The sequence below is a fragment of the Mercurialis annua genome, linkage group LG8 (genome assembly GCF_937616625.2).
Source record: "Mercurialis annua linkage group LG8, ddMerAnnu1.2, whole genome shotgun sequence".
Lineage (NCBI taxonomy): Eukaryota > Viridiplantae > Streptophyta > Magnoliopsida > Malpighiales > Euphorbiaceae > Mercurialis > Mercurialis annua.
In genome coordinates this window covers 38,356,475-38,376,597 of record NC_065577.1, presented here as the reverse complement: position 1 = coordinate 38,376,597, position 20,123 = coordinate 38,356,475, and the positions used below count along the sequence as shown (strand labels likewise).

Below are 20,123 nucleotides of genomic sequence, written 5' to 3'. Positions count from 1 at the left end.
CTATAATCCTCTCTATGTGAATGCTGAAAGCTACGGTTCTTGTGTCGTTTCCGAAAACAAAACTGAACTGAACTGAAAAATTAACTGAAGTGAATTTGCCGATTTCAGTTTGGTTTTGCCCATTTATAATTATTCTTGTTTAGGGATGCAATAAGCTGAAGAACTCTTGTTGTTTAGGAATGTAAAAGTGAAGACAGCTTTTCTAGAGAATATACAATGAAATTATATGTTTATTTATCTTTATTCTTCAGTAGTTCAGATATCAAGCATCTTGAAAGAATCTGCGACGACTTTGAGTTGGCTGCGAAATCGCTTCCACCGTCTTTCGTTTGCTCCCACAATTAAGGTGTAAAATCTCCCTGTTCACAGAAGTATCAGCTTCCAATATTCAGGTTTGATTTGTTTGTGCTAATATCAATTTATATACAGTACTATAAAATAGAATCCGTAAATACTAAATTGATTTCTGAAAAAAAGAGAGTTTATAAAATTATCATTGAAGAAAATAAATTTACAAAATCACTCTTTATATAAGTCTATTAGAGAATCCAAAATAATAATATATTATTTTGAATTTTATTAAAAAAACGTTTTTGGTCGGTCTAATTTTTTATTAGTATCCTCCCCTCATATACGTCTTCTCTCATATTTTAAATTAATAAATCTCACCTCATTTTCATAGATTCAAAAACATACTGATCTAATATATAAACACTTAAACTAGAACTATGGAGTAATAATTATTTTTATCATTTTTAAAATTTCTTTATTATAACTAATTCATAATAAGACAGCCTAGTAAACCAGCTCAGTAAGGTAAGAGTTTGATTTGATAGAAATGTTACCGTTGCTAATTCCTATAGTTGCAATGGAAACGCTGGAGTAGTTTGGAGATGTAAGCACATATTCGAAGCTGTAATAGTTCTTCCCATCTATAGCTCGCTGCATTCAGTACAAACTCATCAGTCAAATCGTTAGTACTAACCTTGACGGAAGCAAAAACACCGTAACAGAAAACGTTGAAACGAAAATGGAAAAAACAAACTATTTTACAAAAATAAATATAAATTGTAAGTTATATAGTGTTAAAAGAATTCTCGAAAACAAGATAAAATGTCGAAACATTGGATTCGTTAAGTTTCCGAAATCAGTATCAACCTCCTCCATGCCGATTATATTTGGCCTTTGATTTGGTGCAGCATATCTTTTAGTAACTAAATCTGTTACAACCTGAACAGCAAAAATTCAGATCAAGGATTACTTAAACATTAAACAAGTCTCAAAACAGGATATAAGAAAAATATAATGCTCCAAATATTTGCCGATTTTAATCGAAATTAAATCTTTTAATATTGTCAATTATAGCCTGAAAATATATATACCTGCTCCATTGGTCCTAATTCATGAAGATCCTTCTTGTCAGTAGGTATGAATCTTACCCTAACATTCTGCAATTGCTTGGTTCTATCCTTAAATGCAGAATCATGAGCCCTGAAATCAAAATCCTATGCATAGACCACAAGCTTTCATTATGAGTTTCAAAATCTAAAACTAAAATGTTGCACATTATATTTATTAAAAGTGCATAACTTACTATCCAATCTGAGGGGTAGTAATATGAATATCCATCTTCCTTGTCAACAAAAGCTCTGTAGTTCTTTGGTACCTCTGCTCATTGCCAAAATGTTAAGAAAAATATGAATCATGCGATGCAGCACGAAAACAAACATGCTTAAACGGAAAATACTGAAAAGAAAAGGCCGAAAAAATAACATTTTTATACGACTAGGTTATTATATAGAGTTAGAATTTCGGACGCGTTTTCGTGAACGAAAATGAAACTGAAACTTGCTAGATGAGATATGATATAATTGTACCTTCAGCCAGAAGGGGGTTTACTTGGAGTAAACTAGTTGATGATAGGACTCCAACTCCCAATAGTAACAATCTTCTCTTGCAATTGCCTGAACAAACATATTGTTATATCCAAATTTAACGAAAATCCAAAAATTTGGTTTAACATATGAAAGAAATATAATTCTTTTGATTTTTTCTACCAAACAAAGAAAAAGGATAATGACTAAAGAACTTGAGGGCAAGAAAATTCACATTATCCATACAAATAACTTGCACCATTCAAATTCATTAACAATATCAAGAACATATGAATTTAATGAGAAACTTGAGATGAACGTTAAAAAATAAAGAGAAACTGAATAAACAGAAAATGCTAAAACCGAAAAAGATCAGAATGGAAACCCGCTGAACCATATTTTTATATAATAATTATAATATTGAGTCCCGTAGCTTCAGAATCTTTTCCGAAAATAAAACGAAATACCAAAACATAAGACTCGAGAAGTTTCCACAAAAGTGAAAAAATCTAATATAAATCAATGAAATATGAAAGAATGCTAAGATGTGTATCTTACTTTCTTCATTGACAAGTTTTTCAGTAGTAGAAGTAACGGATTCATTACTAGCAGCAGCAGTTATCGGAATAGCTCGGGGAAATAATTGAGTTGAAGAATGGACATTTAACTGGAATTAGAGGCAACAATATGAAGAACTATTAGCTAAACATTGAAGAGAGAATTAATAAAATAAATAGAATGTGACAAAAAATAAACCTTTTGAGATAAGAGAGTTGAAACCAAACTCAAAGAGACTGAAGAAGATGATGATATTGACATTCTAATATGAAAAGAAGCTAACAGCTTTTTTTCATAAGTTCAAGAAGTAGCAACTGATAGTCCTTTTTTAAATTTGGTTCGATATGTGGTTAGAATATAGGTGGTTGTGATTTATTCAATACTTTCGGTTCGGTTTGAAAATAGAAAGGATAAAACCAACCGGTTTTTAAAGGAGATAGAAATCGAATGGAACTAAAGTGGTAAAATTCGGTTTGGTTCGTAATATTTTCACTGCCATTTTTTTTTTGGAGAAGACTGCCAGTTTTCAATAAATATAATAAGAATGCATTACAAAACAAATCTTTTTAACCTTTACAAGCTTGTAATTTTAACATGAACTTTATTTTTAACAACTTAAAACAGAAATTACCATTTTTTTAACAATTTGGAGTTATACCGATTAAATTTCCCGCGTCGGTGCTTCATAGCTCACAGCTCCTATGCTGATTGGTCATATATAAGAACTGTATCTCGCCTTGCCCAATCTCGTTCTGTAATTGTAATTAGGATTCTGGGGCCAACTTAAAAGAGTTGCAAGATCGAGCCAAGATGGAGCGAGACTCAACGAGGCCTTGACCTCATTGTATCGGGTTCGGAGTGACTCCAGTTTCTCGAAAAATAAACTTACTCTTTCATGCAAATGGTGTATATAAGTTGATATATGTTATGGACATTTGAAAAATTAAAGGTACTTCCATTTTAGTTACAGAATATAACATTACTTGCATTCAAGAATGTAAGAAGAGAGAAAACTTTGCAAATTTGATTTGCATGGAGCTCTTGGAATTACACAATGATAGCCTAAGAAGATGAAAATGAGGAAGCATACACATACTATGTGTACATCAGAAACTCGTAAAACGTTCAGAAAAATGCAACCGTGCTCCTGATCAGGCATTGAAAACTTTAAAGGAGTCGACCACACCGTGCAATATATCTTTCATCTTACCCCACCTTCTCTCATTCGCTCCGGTTGTCAATGTGAAGAATTTACCTGGCATAAAAATATTCCAATCCACATGTAATTTTTCATCAATAAATAAATGTACTCATTCTTTGTGCATGAGGCTACTTTTTAGTTTTTACCAATAGCAATCCTAGGCCTCCAAAAGGTACCTATGAAATGTTCCGTAAAAACAAAGCGGGAAAATAAGGGACGTGCCCCAACTGAACCAAATCAGAAAATGAATGATTTGATGAGGCAGAAACAGCAACGTCTTGCATAATTCATTTAAAAAATGGTGAAATAATTCCATACCGTTTCCAATAGAGACTGTACTAAGAGCATGACGAGTATAGTTTGGAGCCTTAACAATGAACTCAAATGTGTAATATGCCTTTCCATCCACTTCATGCTGCATCAATACATACACGACTATCATTCGACCGTTCCTTTATCATCACAAGTCAAATACAAGAGCATACTAGCTTATACACAAAGGAAAGAAAGCGTAAAATGTTAAACCAAATAACAAAAGTAGCTGCAAAATCACAAATAAAAGTGATCAGCTTCGTTTATAGTTGAAAGCAGATGAATCCAATCCAATCCATTTGCAGACATGCAACATTGAAAGAATAAAATCAAGCATAAATTACGCTCAAAATAAACCTTAGGAAATCAAACCTCAGTTGCCTCAATTAGTTGTGTTTTCTGCGTTGGAGGGGCTAAGACCTTTTTTATCAGTACTCCAGCAACCTGAGAATATATATCAAAGAATATTAGTGCCTTCCTCCAGCTAGAGATATGTATTCAAAAGCAGAAAATGGTGTTGAAAAGTACAAATGAAAAACCTGTTCTGGAGGTCCAAAGTCTCGAATGTCTAGTTTAGTGGTCGGGACTGTAGTGACACTGACATTTTCTAACGGCTCAATAACGTCTTTAAAGACCTTGTCTTGACCTTCAATGAACACTTCCTGCCCGCAATCCAAAGATCAAAATGATAAATATGGAAATGACGAGCAACATAAATAGGAAGCTATAGTAAGCGTACCTGCCACCCAAATGGATAGAGGAATGAGTAACCGTCCTTCTGGTCTGTGACTAACAGATATCCCTTTTTAATTTCTGCAGCAACTGAACCATATCAAGGACGTCCTCTTAGGATATTGGAATCATAAACACATTGCATAATCAACAATCGGAATCCATAGAAAAATTGATAGAGGTTTCATTCTCTAATAACCAATGCAAAAGAAAGAAAATTTGGATTGCTTGGATAGGAAATGCTTACATGAAGGCAAAGGTTGGTTAACCAGAGAAACCCAAGGGGCAATCAAACTGACAGCAAGCAATTGGCGTCTCACATTCCCTTGTCTAACTGCACATGTAGGTCCAAATTTAACAGAAACAACAAAATCAACCGGTGTCTGTTCCAAAAAGTTAGCTTTTTATTGACTAATTGAAATTGAAGAGTCTATTTAGATAACGATAATCATTAAATATCAATCTAGCTGGAATTTTCCATGAAAAATATTAGTTACTCCTCGAAAACAATAGCATATCAATTTTTTTACAGCAATATCCAATGATATTTTTGCTAACTCTTTGAAATATTGATCTACAGAATGACAACTCTCAAGCCTGTACTATGAACAACTCGGCCAAATATAATTTTCTGTTCTATTTTGCAGTTCACATGTACTAATTAACCCATCTAGACTAAATTATATCCATACTTAACCCATCAAAACAATGGGTTGTGCTGATAGTGTCATTCTAACCCTTCAACCTTAAGTTGACAAAATTGCTAAAAAGGGAACAACCATTCCACTAAATGTTTAAATTATTAAATCTCCTGTATAGAAAAACATTCACTTCTTAATCTTAAGTAGCCCATATGAATACTACAGTAAATAAATTTCCAATCACTGCTTTGATAATGTAAACTTCAAATTCGATAAACTTTTAGGTAGACTCAACCCACCATGTCCTCCGTAGACTCATTCCATCACTTTAAAACACATCATTAAAGTGATTGACTCAGTCTACAGATAACGTTGTGGATTGAGTCTTTCTCCTCCAAATTGACAAGATCGCCAAGGTAGAAAATGCTTATGTAAACTATTATCAGAATCTCAACAATTCACTACAAACTAGACTGATTACCAGCATCACAAAATGCATCATAAATAAGAAAAAGTTGGTGAATAAAGCAAACAAAAAGAGGTAACCTTGAGAAATAGAAGTGAAATTGGGCAAAGAATTATGGTCAGCTCTAACCACAAAAGAAATGCCTTTTCTACAGCAAGGAAGAGACCCATTACTACACTTTTGAAATCCAATCTGCAAAACAAAACCCATAAAATTACTCACAAATTATCAAAAACAAATGCATATGTTAAAGAGAGAGAATGGACCTGAGGAAAAGAGGTGGGAGATAAAGTATGATAAAAAGATGGTGAATTTTTTAAAGAAGCCATTGATATGTGAAGTGGGTAGGAGTTGTAAGGACAATACAAGAGTGTGTATGGAGATTGCAATTCAAAGCGTTCTGTGGTTGAGAGTTTTCTCTGTTTTTTTTTTTGGGTTCTTGAGTGAGTTTTTTTGCTTATCCGTTATTACAATTTACAAGTGATGCTGTCTGTGGCTCTTTGCATGTCAACGAACCGGGTCCATCAACTATGGGGTGGGGACACTGCTTATCTGCCTCTTGGTTTAAAATGGTGTTTTTGTTTGAACAAAGGGTCAATGCCCCTCTTAACTTGTAACACGTGGTCATTTAATCCAATTTATACTTTTTTTAAACAATTAATTTCAAAACTCTTTATTTTTGGGTTAAATAATCCATAATTGTATTTTGAAAACATATAAAATACAAATCGAAAATGAGAGATATAAAAAAATAATTAAATACTCCCTAATTGTTGTGATATAATTATTTTAAATCTATTTTTTGAAATAAAACTATAAATTATGGGATTATTTGATCTAAAAATAAAGAGTTTTGGGGTTAGTTGCTCAAAAAAGTATAAATTGGGATAGATGACCCCGTGTCATAAGTTCAGGGGGCGTGTTGACCCTTTATTCGTTTTTCTTTTTTTGAAATTTTAAAGAAATGGTTAATTTTATTATATTATGTATAGTAAAATTAATAATATTATAATAAAAATTAGTAAATTTATAATTTATTTTAGATATAACTATACTATTCTTTTTTGAAGAAAAAATATAATAAAAATTAAACTATTTATATATATAATTCTATGATTAGAAGTCGAGCCTGAGTTAGGGCAAGTTTGAGTTCAAATGAACCTAAATTTTCAAGCTCAAACTATATTTGAGCTGCTCGAGCTCGAAATCAACTTGAATTTAATAAATGTTAAATTAATGATTAAAAAAAAGAATATCAAACATATTATAATTCTTTTCGATTATAATGTCTATCATTTTACCATAGTATGACACACGTCTAAATTTAGAGATATCAAAAGCTAATATAATAAAATAAAGTATTATTTTAGGAAAAATATCATTTATGCTCATGAGGTTTAGTTCCAGAATCAAGTCCATAAAGGTTCATTGTGTCCCTAACGTTTTAAAAAGTGAACAATCAAGCCTCAATTTTGACGCAGAAATGAAACATTGGAGGCTTAGTTGTCAAATTCGGAAAGCCTGATTGGTCACTTTTTAAGACTTTGTGATCATATTTAAATTTTTTTGGACGTTAAATGCTTATTTGATTATATAGTCAAACTTTAAAGGCATAATAACCAAAGCTTTTCCTATTATTTTATATATAAGAGGTCCGTTTAGACTGGCAAGTCTCACAGACCTCGTTAAATGATACTAAACTCGGCTCAAGATGAAACTCGAGTAGGTCGAGCTTGAGATCGTCTCGAATTTTTGAGCCACTTTTGAGTTTTTATTTTTTGAACCGAGCTCGAGCAACTCACAAATAGGCTAACTCCTTTACATTCCTAAAGGAGTTAAAGGGATGTTTTGCAAGATATACTCAAAGAGTAAAATGCATGATGAGGTCGTTAGGACGATAATAATTGTCTAACATGAATCCGAAATATGCATGTTTGATATTTCAAAAATCAAACTTAGAATTATATTCTTATTTGGTAGTGATATAAGATTGAATGTTGCACAAGTGATTAATGTTTATTGAGTTAGTCGACTCAGTCTAGATGATATTAAAGGGATGTTTGTTTTTCAATTTAATAGTTATAAGATAATAATGATTTTGTATTTCAGGTAGTAATTTTAATATCAATAAAATTTCAAAAATTTATATTGTGTGATTGATGAGTTTGCAGATAGTTAATTTCTAGAGTTATTTAAGTTCGATTTTTTTTTTCAAATTTATATGGTCTTTTTCAAACTTTTTAGATAAATCCAATTAGGGCTTAAAATAATGAAGATGGAGCAATGCTAATTAATGTTTGTTGAAAAATTTAATATTATTAAAAATATGCTCAAGTTTCTGTTTGATTTAATGTTTTGTTTATAGGTATGACAACTTTGTTCTTACAAGTCTTTAATAGATCAATTAAGAAATAATCTTTCCGTCCCAAATTAATAGACAGACTAGAATAAATATAAGAAAAATGCTATTTAACCCACCATTTTGTACCTCTTTCATTGTCCCTCCTTACGTGGCAGCATTTAATTCGTCAAATTCCCCTCCAAAAGTGTATATCTCAAAAAACAACTTTTAATACATCCACTAGTTGCGCAAAAAAAAATACATCCACTAGTTTGTTGTCACGTCAGTTGGGTTAAAGAAGGTGAGTTAAAAAGGAGGGTCATATAGCATTACTCTAAATATAAATATTAAAAAAAGTTTGATTGTAAATTACTGTAATGATAACCTTGATTTTTACGGCCGGAAGAATCCAACCATTCGGAGAGGTCGCTGAAGAATCGAACCATTCGGAGGCTATCATTACGGTAATTAAACTATCTACTTCATTTTTTTTTTATCAAAGAACTATCTACTTCATTTACAATGATTTTTTATTTATTTATGTGTTTTTTATTATCATCATATTTTATTTTAATTTGAGGTATTATTATTATTATTATTATTATTAAAATCATTTTTGTATTCAGGTATGATAGTTGCAAGAGAACTCATCATTTATTACTTTTTTCAATTTGAGATTTTTTTTTGTGAATTTAGCTTTAATCAAACCGAATAAAACCAAAATCAAACCAATTAAACCAGTAAATAAGATTGATTTTAGTTCGGTTTGATTTTTTGGTTCGATTTGTACCAAAACAAAACTGGACTTTTTTTTATTGAAATTTATTTATTAGGCTACAATTAAAGACAAAATAAAAGTATTTAGTTATAATCAAAAAATTGAAAAGATTCGACATATTTCTAATAACTTTTGGATAGCGAGTCACAAGTGGAATGTACTTATCGAAATTAGGTCAAAATTAGCGTTTTTAAAAAGTTGAGCTATAAATGAAAAAAGTTTAATCTTTACGAATATTCAACCTCTTCAACTTTTTATACAAAAACCGAACCGAAATTTATGAAAAACCGAACCGAACCAAACCGAAAATATCGGTTCGGTTCGGTTAAAAAAAAATTCGGTTTTAGCATATTGCTGTATTAGATTCGATTTTAACTAATAGATACTTCTTTTTGCAAAACAAACTAAACAATAACATAAATATTCAGAAATAATAATTCATAAATCTGGAAGGCTTCAAATACATAAATCACTAAAAATAAAAAATTATCAATCCATAATACAAATTCAAAAATTTAAATTTCAGAATCAAATCTCAACTCTGCATCTTCAGAACAGCAAGCAAGTTCAGCAACTACTCACATTTGCATCTTCAAAAGTACAAATGCTGCCATTACAAGAACAGAAAAATTTCAACATAAAAGAACCCTAAAATTATCATAGTTCAGTCGTTTACAATTTGTACTCACAGTTTAGTCATTTAAAATTATCAACCCTAAAAATTTAAATTTCAGCAACAACAAATAACCCTAAAATTAAAATTCTAAAAACATAAAATAACCCTAATAATTCATGTGAAACAAAAGAGGGATTTACGGCTAACCTTGATAACATGACAAAATTCAAAACTGCAATATAAAATATAAATAAAATAGGTTGGGTTTAAAAAATAGTCTAAAATATATGAATATTAATCTGAATTTAATTCATAAAAATGAGAGAGATTTACTATTAAGAATCCAAATAAAAAAAATTTAAATAAAAATCGTACCTTTATGATGTTAGAATCAAATTTTGATGTTATTATTTATGTTAGGAACTAACGAAATTAAGAGAAATTTAAAAAGAAAAGAATTATGACTAAATGAACAAGAAGGGGAAATAGAAAATGAATACTATAATTAGTAGTAGCTATATGAATTAGAGAGGGAAAGGAAAAATTGATGAATATGGTTAGGTTTAGAGGTAGGCGGCGACAGTGTGAAGTAAATAGAAAATGAGAAAGTATGAAATGAGATGTTAGGGTTAGTGGGTTAGTGGGTTAGTGGGTTAGTGGAAATTATGTCAGATCCACTTCTCCAAAGCCCAGGTATAATCAAATCACTAAAATCAACGTTGTTTTGAAAGTTCGGAAATTCGGTTATTTCGGTCGATTTTTCACTCAAACCGAATCGAGCCGAAAAATCCGAAATTTTTATTTTTGAAAACCGAACCGAACCAAAAAACCGAAAAACCGAACCGAATAACGAAATTCGGTTCGGTTCGGTTTGGAAATTCGGTTTCGGTCGGTTTTTGCACACCCCTAACTATGTAATGGACAATGACAGAATTGCTCAGACACCCACAAATCATGAAAAAACTCCAAAACCAAATAAGAAAACTTGCCAAAAACAAATCATTCATAACAGAAAATGAATTAAACGATTTCCCTAGCTTAAAAGCAGTAATCAAAGAAATAATGAGATTGTACCCTCCACTCCACTTCTACTTCCAAGATCACCAAGCCAAGATGTCACAGTAAAAGGCTTCAAAATTGCAGCAAGAACACAAGTGATCATAAGCGCTTTCGCAATCGGAAGAGACCCCGCATTATGGGACCAACCCGAAGAGTTTGTTCCGGACCGATTCTTGAATAGTTCGATTGATCTGAAAGGACATGATTTGGAGTTGATACCGTTTGGATCGGGAAGAAGAATTTGTCCGGGTATTCAGTTTGCGATGAGCACGGTTGAGCTTGCTTTTGCCCCCCCCCCCCCCCCCCCTCCCCCCCCACCAGTGTAGCTAAAGTGGATGTCATCAAACGTTTTGGTACCACGGTTGCATAAAAAAATCCCCTTTTAGCATTTCCAACTCCATATTCGTGTTTCGATTAGTTAAAATTACGGAAAATTCTTGGTTATGTTGAATTTAATTTGTTTTCTGTTTCCTTTATCTTTTCGTAATGAAATCCACAATCGATCGAGCTTGTGGTTATGTCGAGAGTGAAAAAATGTAAAAAAAGTTGTGCCAATAATAAATCATTTGAGATTTACAGCTTTGACATGCTCATAAACATTATAAGAATGAAATTATTCCCTCCGTCCCGAAATAATTTTCGAAATGTTTCAAATACTATTTGGTATAATTAAAAATACTAGAAAAAACCATTGTTCCTTCAGAAACTCATCAAATACTCATCTTCATCTCTAACTCGTCGGTTTATTGGGGATGTAGGTGATTTGTTTTGGTTGAAAACTTATGTGATTTCAAAAGAGAATAAAATTTCAAAACAGTTTAAAATTTCTGTTTCTTTATTCTATTCTGAATAAAATTAATCCAACTATAGAGTTACATATGTTTAGTGTGTGATCAGCGGTTCTTTTCAGTTTGTATGAATAAATCCTTAAACCGTTAAAGATTTTATTCATGCTTAAAATTCAAAATTTTTAATTCAGACACTTATGTTTGTTTAAAATTATTTCTAGCTTCATATTCAAAATTATAGACAAATTATGTTTTTTAGTTGCAGTAAAATATATTCAGACATAAAACACTTTGAAAGAAATTATAAGAAAATAAAGGATGGGCGAATTCTGTTCTCGATTGATTTGCGCCGTCAAATTTCATCTTTAAAATTCCATCATATTAATATGTTATTTTTCTTCGTACAGATCAAGCATTGTGTTTATTTTTCTATGCACATGCTACCTAGTTAAACTCTACCCACACGTCATAAGTCGACGGAACCAATCACATTATAACACGTCATTAAAAGATTAAAAACCTTAATGAACAAATTATATTATTGCCATCATATCTAATGATGTTTTATAAAATGATTGATTCTATCCACGAATGACATTGATGACAGAATTTATCTAAGAATTTCTCATTAAGGAAATATTGAGACAAAGGGTAGGTAAGAAACAAGAAAGCATTCAAAATGTAAACACTGCAATATAAGTAAATTCAATAAAAAAGAGCTAAATCAGAAATCTTAGTAAGCTGACATATCTTAAAGAAATCAAACAAAATTTGAGTCCTAACACAGTGAATTACACCTATCAAAAATGCAGACTGACCTCACTTCAGTCAAGACGGATAATCAAATGAAGAAAAAACTGTCATCTTAAATGATGCCAATTTTATTTGCAACATCCAATGCATCATAGTCAGGAGTCAACCTCACATACGCCTTCTTCGTGCCATCAGGTCTGCAAGAGAAGATAAAGTTAGAAGTCATAAGCCAACAAATCGTTTCAGTAAATAATAAAAATTAAGTCCATTTCCTGTCGAAAAACTCGTTGCTGACATAAAACTTTCTAGGAGTTGCTCATAAAGAAAAGACATTCTTATTTTTCTTGAATTATGGTTCTGAAAGTCATAGATAAATTATCCTTTGTATTGTAATGAATTTAAATTTGATAACATTTGAATGATCTATAAACATGTTCTTATACTTTTTCTATTTACACAGTTTCCGTTTCTTATACTCTTAAAAGAAAACCATTTCCTTGTATCCGTTTTCATATCTGTTTCAGGGCAACATATCACTACAATGTACTTTAAATTCATAAAAAATCATTACCTGATCAATGTGTTTACTTTCTTGGCCTGAATGTCATACATCTTCTTAACTGCATCTTTAATTTTCTTCTTGTCAGCCCGGAGGTCAACAATGAACACAAGTGTATTGTTATCCTCAATCTTCTTCATGGCAGACTCAGTCGTCAATGGATATTTCAGAATTCGATAATGGTCTAGCTTGTTTCTTGGTGGTGCACTGATGCGCGGGTACTTCGGGTTTCTCTCTTTCTTCAATGTCCTGGGTCGATGAAATGTGACTTTTGTCCTGATCTTTTGAGCTTTTTTAAAAGTAGGCCCGGATTTGACTGCCTTTGCAGCCTTCACTGCCTGCAACTTGGCATCAGTTTCCTTGGCAACACCACCTATAAGAAACGAGAACCCAATATTAGTACAAAAGAAAAGATGATCAAAGGCATAAACAAACAGAGGAAATAAACATCGGCTTTTTGTTTAAGATACAACATATATCAAACACGGATTTGTTCTAACTCTAAGATCCATAAAACAATAATCAAATTCATTAAGTGTTGACAAACACCAACTGCTACACAGAAACTGTAACCTGCTAAAGATGTAACGCTTTTTGAAATTCGAATTCTTGCATATTTGTGTTCAGTGTTTTGCATACGCTACATTCTAAGAAAATCTTGTTTAAGTCATAAGTTTGTAACCAATTTATTAGCACGATCATACACATAATAGCATTTCTATCAAAACAAAAAACCACCCGAAAAGGAAAAACCAATTAACATCCCGCCGGTTCTCGTTGTTGTGCAAGACAAGGTAAAAAGGGTATACATACACAGTTTTAAGTGAAACTATATTCTTAATACCATTAATAAAATTTTATAAGTGGCACTTATCAAATTCTCCAAATATAATATCTAATTTTCTAGAGATTCAATTACAGAATATCATCAAGGGCTCTAAATTGAGATAAAATAACTAACCAAATAAAAAATAATTAAAAACATCAATTGAAAAAAAGAAATGGCATAAAAAACAGATACTGTAATGAACAAAAACAAAATTTTAACACAGCCCATAAGCTCAATTAAACTCAAATATAAAAAAAAAGTACCTTTGGGAGCCATGGATTAAAAATTTGCAGCTAAACCTGCTGATAAAAGTCAAAAATAGAGACGAATTAGGACTACTTAAAATGTAAAATTAACGGCAAATTGCAATAAAACATGCAAGAAAAAGAATAAAGGATTATCAACTGACCTGAGTTAGTGTAGGTGCCGCAAAGAATTATAAAAATTTGGGAAAATGAAATGATGGAACTATTTAGGGTTTCTGAAATTAGTAATTCTAACCTAATTGGGCTTAATTGAAAGTTCTGATTGTCAAGTTTCGGAAATCTGAGCCTCAATGAGCCCAAACTGGCTTCCATTCAGTACAGTAATAGCTACGATGGACAGCGTTTGAACAAAGGATCACTTTACCCCCTCAACTTGTGTCAAAATATCAAAAAAATTCCAAATAGCAAAATTGGATTACTCATACCCTGAATTTGTGTATACCGGGTCAAAAAACCTCTTTTTGCTGACGTGTCACCTTAATTGGAGAGTGAGTTTCATTAAAATGATAATTTACTCTAATTAATCATTCTTAAATACTAATTAAATAATATAAAAACAAAAAACCAACCAAACAACTCCACCAACCTATCTTCTTCAACCTCCACTACAGCATCAACTTTGGCGATATTTTTTTAATTTTTTTCCCAATTTCAGACGAGATCTGCTCGTCGGAGACAAGCAAAAATTTGCTCGTTTGAGACGAGTAGGTCTCAAATGAGATTTGCTTGTCTGAGACGGGCAGATAAAACGCACACGACGATTTCGTCGTTTGGGTACGTATCGAGACAGGAACAATTTTCGGGTTTTAATTGGTGTTTAATTAGTTGCCGGAAAAAATGGTCGCAGAAAAATATAGTGCCCTGAAAAAAAGGGTGGTTGAAAAATAGTGATTGGATTGGAGTGTTTTGGTTGGGTTTAAGTGGTTTGATTAGATTGGGATGAGTTATTTTTTTATTTTTAATATTTTAAACTAAGCTAAATATTTTTTAAAAATACAAAACGTCCTCTATATTTTTAGTTAATATTAATTTGATATATATAGTTTCAAAATTAAAAGAATTAAATTGTTTTTTCTTAAATTATTATGTATTAAAATAAAAAATAAAAAAAATATTTAGGACCATTTTAAACCTTTTACCATCAAATACCATTTTGATAAAAAAAAGACCACCATCAAATATCAGAGAGTGTGCCTCACTTTCGGAGACATGGGGAGGAGGCTTTTTGACGGAATTTATACAAATTCAGGGTAAAAGTGATCTCGTTTTCCAGATGGCCCAATAGGGAAAATCCCAATTCATTGGGCCTTTCGATACAATCAAATAGAAAGTGCCAAGGGCGCCATATTCTAGGAGCCCAAACTATGTGATTGAATAAATCCTCCTCTATCTGTTGCGGGTTGAGGACTTCTTCTCCTTCCCCTTCTTCAAACTCCGATTCGTATTTTTCATAGAGAAATCTCTGATCAAGGATAGACTACTTTAACACAAGTTGAGGGGATAAAGTTATCTTTTGTTCGATAGTGTTTTATGAGCCGATTCGGGCTGGTCGATTCAGCGGTTCAATTATAAAATAAAAATCATCCAGATTTGACCTGTTAAAAAAAGTTATATTTTTATTAATGAGTTATAATTGAAATAGTATATAAATATTCATAACTATTTATTAGGTTGTAGGCTCATTCCCTTTTACAAGCGCATCTCCCTCCTAATTATAAAAAAAATGTTTATGATTAAACTATTTAAACTGCAAAACAGTAAAAATTAACTATTTTTACAAATAAATTTTAGTTTATTTTTGGCCTAATACCTAAAAAAACCCCGACCTTTTAACCTCTTTCAAATTCTACTCTAACATTAAAAACTGGTCAATTTTTTGGTGGTGATGCACTCACAATCTAACAGTTAATTTGCTTTCAGCGTTTATACCATTTAACCTACCAAGATTTAAAATTTGCCTATTTTAGAGTTATTTTTTCTTCCTGGTCTATTAGTATGAATACTATAGATATACACAAAATGATTTTTTGGGGATATTTAAAAAAAATACATCTATATTTTAAAGGGCCTAATGCCTTAAAAAACCTCCAACTTTTTTAGCCTCTTTTTAATTCTAACCTGACATTAAAAACTGGTCAATTTTATTTTATTTCGCATTTTCACAATTCAGTTGTACCTAATTTTTTTGCCTTAAGGATGAAATCATTTAATTAACCAAGTCTAAGGATAAAATTATATTTTTTTCCCATTTAACAACTACAAATAGATCCCTTATCTTTAAAAACTTACAAAAAAAACCATAATCTAATTAAAATTAACTTAAATGTTTAATTAATTTAAGAGATAATTACAGGTAAATACAAAAAACGGAGAGACTTTTCAAAAATGCTAAGTCAACTTATTTCTTTCACTCAATGCTAAATTGCTATTACAATTAATAGCTGAAAACGGTAAATTATTACAAAGAATACCTTCTTCATCCTAGCCTTACATGTGTCACACGATTGAATATTTTGTATAAGGCAAATTATGACATACAAAGGTGGTGTGTTTCTTCCCCATTTTTAGCTATTCATTTTATCTTTCTCTCTCCCATAACCGCCATTTTCTCTAAGCTTTAATTTTGATTTTTTTCTGAATTATAACCATTTTCTTCAGTTATACAAACACTCCCTTAATTATAGCCACGATTTTTTCAGTTATTCTTTTCAATCATTTTTTATCAAGAATAACAACGTTGCTGATCACAATATAAATAGCACTATGGTAGTTTCTAATAGATCAACGCCGATAGTTGATAAAGAAAAAAAATAAAAAACCTAAAATGAAACGGAAATTAATTAAAAAGGGAAATACAAGTGGTGATGATGGTGAAAAAGCTGCAGATTTTGATTTTAAGATGAAGGGGAAGACTGTTACTGGTGTTTTAAAAAAAAGGAAGTTAAACTTTGATGTTAATCTTGGGAAGATAGAGGAGAAGTCTGTTGGAAAGATGGAGGAGAAATCTGTTGTTATTAGAGAACCTACTCGTTTAGTGAAGGTATTATCATTTGATTTTTCTTATTAATCTTGGTATTTTATATGTTTTTCATCTTTACAGATATAGTGTAAATTTTATTTTTTGATTTGTACTGATATGTTTTTTGTCATGTATATGATAATCTGTTTGGTTTAAAATATGTTAATTTTCTTTGTTTTTTTATGTATTTTAATTTATTATCTAACTATATTTATTTCTGATTATGTGATTTTTTTGCAATGCAGTGATTGTGGTATCTTTGTATATTCTTTTGCTGAATACATTGCTTATGGAAAAGAGGACGATCTTATAAAAGAATATTATATCACTGATCATCGAAGGAGCCTTTCATTTGGTCTGTATAACTATGGCAACTGAAAAAATAACTTTAATATCAAAAGTTCATCAGAGATATGCGAGGTGAAGAAAAAAGGAAAAGGGAGGGCCAAGCATATTTACAAACATTATAAGGGAAAAGAAAAAGCTTAATGAAGAATTAGTATTAAGTGGCTATAGGAATGACATTTATTTTCAGTATTTTTTATGTTTGTTATACTGTTTTGTTCATGATACAGTTCATATGTTTTAGGTTTTGTTTTAAAGTACTGTTATATTGTTTGTTTGTGAACCTTTTGTCTGTTTTTAATCAATTATACCTTTTTTATTTTTAGTTTTTATGAATAGATTTTTATATATGCATGTATTTGTATAGCAGATGTACATTGTTATTAATTTGTATGATTTAGATATGCATCTTTTATGTATCGGATACGTATATAACATGTATCTTCAGATGTAATTTTAATTTTTAAAATTTGCAAACAACCAAAATGTATAAAACATGTATTTGAGATGTATTTGGTATAAACATACATTATTATTATTATTATTAACTGTTTTTGCAAGAATGTAATGATAACAGAGAAAAAAACTGAATTGAATCAAAACAATTTAATTATAAAATCATCCTTTTGACTACATTCTGTAACAAAATCATTCCTTTGACTACATTCTAAATTTAGAGTTTTTTTGGCACGTTTCTACATGTCTTTCGATTGTGTCCATCTGGACCACACCTAGTACACTTTCCATTTGTAAGTTTTTTTCAACGAGATGTAAATCTTTGCTTTTTTGGTCTTTCGCTTTTTATTTTATGTTGCGGCGGTGATACAACAAAGTCTTTTACTTGCCGTGGTATACCCCATTCATCTTCTTTCGCCATTGGAAATACCGTTTCACTATACGTTGCTAGCATAGTTTTTTTTCATGTAGTAGATTGAACAAAACTGATATGGATCTCGGTTCATTTCATTGATAATTGCTACGACATGTTGACACGGTATTTCATCAATTTCAAATCTCTTGCAAGTGCATGTTCTATCTTTCATGTTGACTGTGTATTTGATGCCACCATTCAACACTGTGGTCACTTCAGTTGTAGAATGTTTTACCTGTAAAAAGTTTTTGAAGGTCAAATATGGTTATCTGATACATAATAGATACAGTTTTGATACAGTCTTTTTAATAACAGTAGATGCATGTTAACGATACATATATTATACATAAACAATACATCTCGTATAGTATTTTAAAAAAAAGATAGATTTTTATACCTGTAATTTGAGTGAATTGACATAATTCTGTTTGATGGAGTCTGCAATATGTGATGATGAAGCTTGTCTCTGACTGTTAAATCTTGTATCTACGGGACATGTGTGTTTCATGTTCAGGTTTCGAATGATGAACAATTTCGAATTTCCGCTGCTAGAAGATTTAAGATACCATTTACATGTATCATTGATACATCTTAATAAAAGTTGCTTTTGACATGATTTTACAGTCTTGTACTGATAGTGATGACTGATTGCGTGAAATCTCATGCATGTTTGAAGAACTGCTTTGTTTTTGAAAGATTGACCAACTTTTAATCCTATCCCTTGCACTGGTTCAGCAACTGTTTGTGCACTTGTTTCTTCTGTTACCATTTTTTATCCTTCATATTGCTTGTTTCAGCACTGTCCTTTGCAAGAAGAGTAGCATACTTTCTTATTTCTGAGAAGGTATCAACACTGTATGGAAGAGGTATCATAGATGTATCTGCTTTTGATTATTTTTAGTATAATCTGAACATGAAAAACCTGTAGATATACTTCTTGAACTCTGTTGATTTGCTTGTATCAGTAGTGTATCACTACTAATATCTATGCAAAGAGGGTACATGGTAAAGTCTATCTGCATTTTTTTGATTTCCATGTAAAATTTGAAGCTCGAATCATCAGTAATCTTTAATGGTGGATATTGAATCTTAACTTAATACTTGATCTGAATTATCTATTCTTGTAGATTCAATTTCAGTTTCTTTGATATTATATCCAGTAGATGTATCTTGTGGTACCATGATTCCAATAACTTCAAAATCTTCATATTTATTTGCTTCAATCCATTTCCTATTGTGTTGAAGCATAACAAGTAGAGATTCCATCTATAAATGAGATACAGATCTGTTAGTGTGATGTCTCTATCAATTTATGAATAATTAAAATAATTGTAAGAATCAAAACAATAGAATTTATTGGTTTTTGAGGTCTGAGATTTCTTTGTTCATAAAGAATGGTGGTTCATATTTGGAGAAGATGGTGAATCGTAAATGTATTTGGTAATTTTTTCAATTTTGGAAAACAAATGTCGTGATTTTTGTTGCTGATTTGAGAGAATCAAATTGGTTGTATTTTTCTGATTTGAGAGAATCAAATCTTTTTGTTTGTTACAAATATGTATATGTGGAGCGGTACAATTGGTTGGCAAATTATTCTCCGCGTGTTATTAGTTGTGGCTTTGTTTCTCTCTCCGCGCGACGTGGCAAGCATAGGAGCAGTTCATACTTTTTGTAATTTGGCATGCTTTTGTATGTGGTGATGTAATAATCAGGTTGACTTAGCATTTTTGTTATATTTTACCGTTTTTGATATATTTTTGTCATTTTCTCTTAATTTAACTAACTCTAATTTAATCCAATACATATTAAATAAAAAAACATCAAACTGACCCTGACTACCCCAAAACCTTCGAACTCTAACTCAAACCCGACCTAAAACTGACTCGTCTTCAGAGAAGACGAATTACCCAGATCTGGGTTTGTCTCGATGGAGAAAACGAGTCGATTTTGGGTCGGATTGAGGGTCGGGTTAATTTAATGTCGGGTTTGCGGGGTAGGCGGAAGTATTTTTTTGAACTTTTTTCAAATAAAAAAAGATCAATTTAATGTTTGAGGGTACAATTGAAATGAGAAAACGCGAAATAGGGTAGAATTTACCAATTTTTAACATTATAA

General features: G+C 31.2%; 4 protein-coding genes and 1 long non-coding RNA gene across 6 annotated transcripts; all 5 read right to left on the bottom strand.

Annotated features, from left to right (window-relative positions):
- Positions 1 to 68: 68 nt before the first annotated feature.
- LOC126661164 (photosynthetic NDH subunit of lumenal location 1, chloroplastic) lies at positions 69 to 2,768 on the bottom strand. The gene is made up of 8 exons (XM_050354970.2): positions 2,631 to 2,768; positions 2,433 to 2,541; positions 1,878 to 1,964; positions 1,595 to 1,668; positions 1,383 to 1,505; positions 1,159 to 1,230; positions 846 to 942; positions 69 to 359 (listed from the first exon to the last, which is right to left on the bottom strand). Exons 1-8 carry the CDS (start codon positions 2,691 to 2,693, stop codon positions 256 to 258), a joined length of 729 nt encoding a protein of 242 aa, XP_050210927.1. The 5' UTR covers positions 2,694 to 2,768; the 3' UTR covers positions 69 to 255.
- A 598-nt stretch (positions 2,769 to 3,366) lies between these two features.
- On the bottom strand, positions 3,367 to 6,242 carry LOC126661163 (psbP-like protein 1, chloroplastic). The gene is made up of 8 exons (XM_050354969.2): positions 6,051 to 6,242; positions 5,865 to 5,976; positions 4,925 to 5,011; positions 4,685 to 4,767; positions 4,485 to 4,607; positions 4,318 to 4,389; positions 3,952 to 4,048; positions 3,367 to 3,687 (listed from the first exon to the last, which is right to left on the bottom strand). The coding sequence occupies exons 1-8, from the start codon at positions 6,111 to 6,113 to the stop codon at positions 3,584 to 3,586; spliced, it is 741 nt and encodes a 246-aa protein (XP_050210926.1). The 5' UTR covers positions 6,114 to 6,242; the 3' UTR covers positions 3,367 to 3,583.
- A 3,084-nt stretch (positions 6,243 to 9,326) lies between these two features.
- On the bottom strand, positions 9,327 to 10,206 carry LOC126661334 (uncharacterized). The gene is made up of 2 exons (XR_007635634.1): positions 9,895 to 10,206; positions 9,327 to 9,510 (listed from the first exon to the last, which is right to left on the bottom strand). It is a non-coding gene; the product is annotated as an uncharacterized LOC126661334 (long non-coding RNA).
- A 1,833-nt stretch (positions 10,207 to 12,039) lies between these two features.
- On the bottom strand, positions 12,040 to 13,986 carry LOC126659671 (60S ribosomal protein L23A-like). Of its 2 annotated transcripts, none has more exons than XM_050352995.2 (4): positions 13,917 to 13,986; positions 13,771 to 13,809; positions 12,691 to 13,051; positions 12,040 to 12,316 (listed from the first exon to the last, which is right to left on the bottom strand). In XM_050352995.2, exons 2-4 carry the CDS (start codon positions 13,781 to 13,783, stop codon positions 12,232 to 12,234), a joined length of 459 nt encoding a protein of 152 aa, XP_050208952.1. In that variant the 5' UTR covers positions 13,784 to 13,809; positions 13,917 to 13,986; the 3' UTR covers positions 12,040 to 12,231. The 2 variants fall into 2 exon arrangements, with proteins under 2 accessions (XP_050208952.1, XP_050208953.1); XM_050352996.2 differs by having other exon boundaries at positions 13,771 to 13,806; positions 13,917 to 13,972.
- Positions 13,987 to 17,831: 3,845 nt separating this feature from the next.
- On the bottom strand, positions 17,832 to 19,716 carry LOC126659464 (uncharacterized). The gene is made up of 2 exons (XM_050352757.2): positions 18,406 to 19,716; positions 17,832 to 18,243 (listed from the first exon to the last, which is right to left on the bottom strand). Exons 1-2 carry the CDS (start codon positions 18,775 to 18,777, stop codon positions 18,031 to 18,033), a joined length of 585 nt encoding a protein of 194 aa, XP_050208714.1. The 5' UTR covers positions 18,778 to 19,716; the 3' UTR covers positions 17,832 to 18,030.
- Positions 19,717 to 20,123: the final 407 nt, after the last annotated feature.

Bases quoted from the DNA above. Each gene is read 5' to 3' on its own strand.
- LOC126661164 (XM_050354970.2), bottom strand. From the start codon at position 2,693: ATGTCAATATCATCATCTTCTTCAGTCTCTTTGAGTTTGGTTTCAACT. The intron at 1,965-2,432 runs GTAAGATACACA...ATGTTTGTTCAG, and splicing joins AAAACTTGTCAATGAAGAAA to GCAATTGCAAGAGAAGATTG. The intron at 943-1,158 runs GTTGATACTGAT...TACTGAATGCAG, and splicing joins ATATAATCGGCATGGAGGAG to CGAGCTATAGATGGGAAGAA.
- LOC126661163 (XM_050354969.2), bottom strand. From the start codon at position 6,113: ATGGCTTCTTTAAAAAATTCACCATCTTTTTATCATACTTTATCTCCC. The intron at 5,012-5,864 runs GTTACCTCTTTT...CTACATGTGCAG, and splicing joins TTTCACTTCTATTTCTCAAG to TTAGACAAGGGAATGTGAGA. The intron at 4,608-4,684 runs GTACGCTTACTA...GATTGCGGGCAG, and splicing joins TCTATCCATTTGGGTGGCAG to GAAGTGTTCATTGAAGGTCA.
- LOC126659671 (XM_050352995.2), bottom strand. The intron at 12,317-12,690 runs GTAATGATTTTT...CTTCTCTTGCAG, and splicing joins AAAGTAAACACATTGATCAG to ACCTGATGGCACGAAGAAGG.
- LOC126659464 (XM_050352757.2), bottom strand. From the start codon at position 18,777: ATGGTAACAGAAGAAACAAGTGCACAAACAGTTGCTGAACCAGTGCAA. The intron at 18,244-18,405 runs GTATAAAAATCT...AACTTTTTACAG, and splicing joins TCAATTCACTCAAATTACAG to GTAAAACATTCTACAACTGA.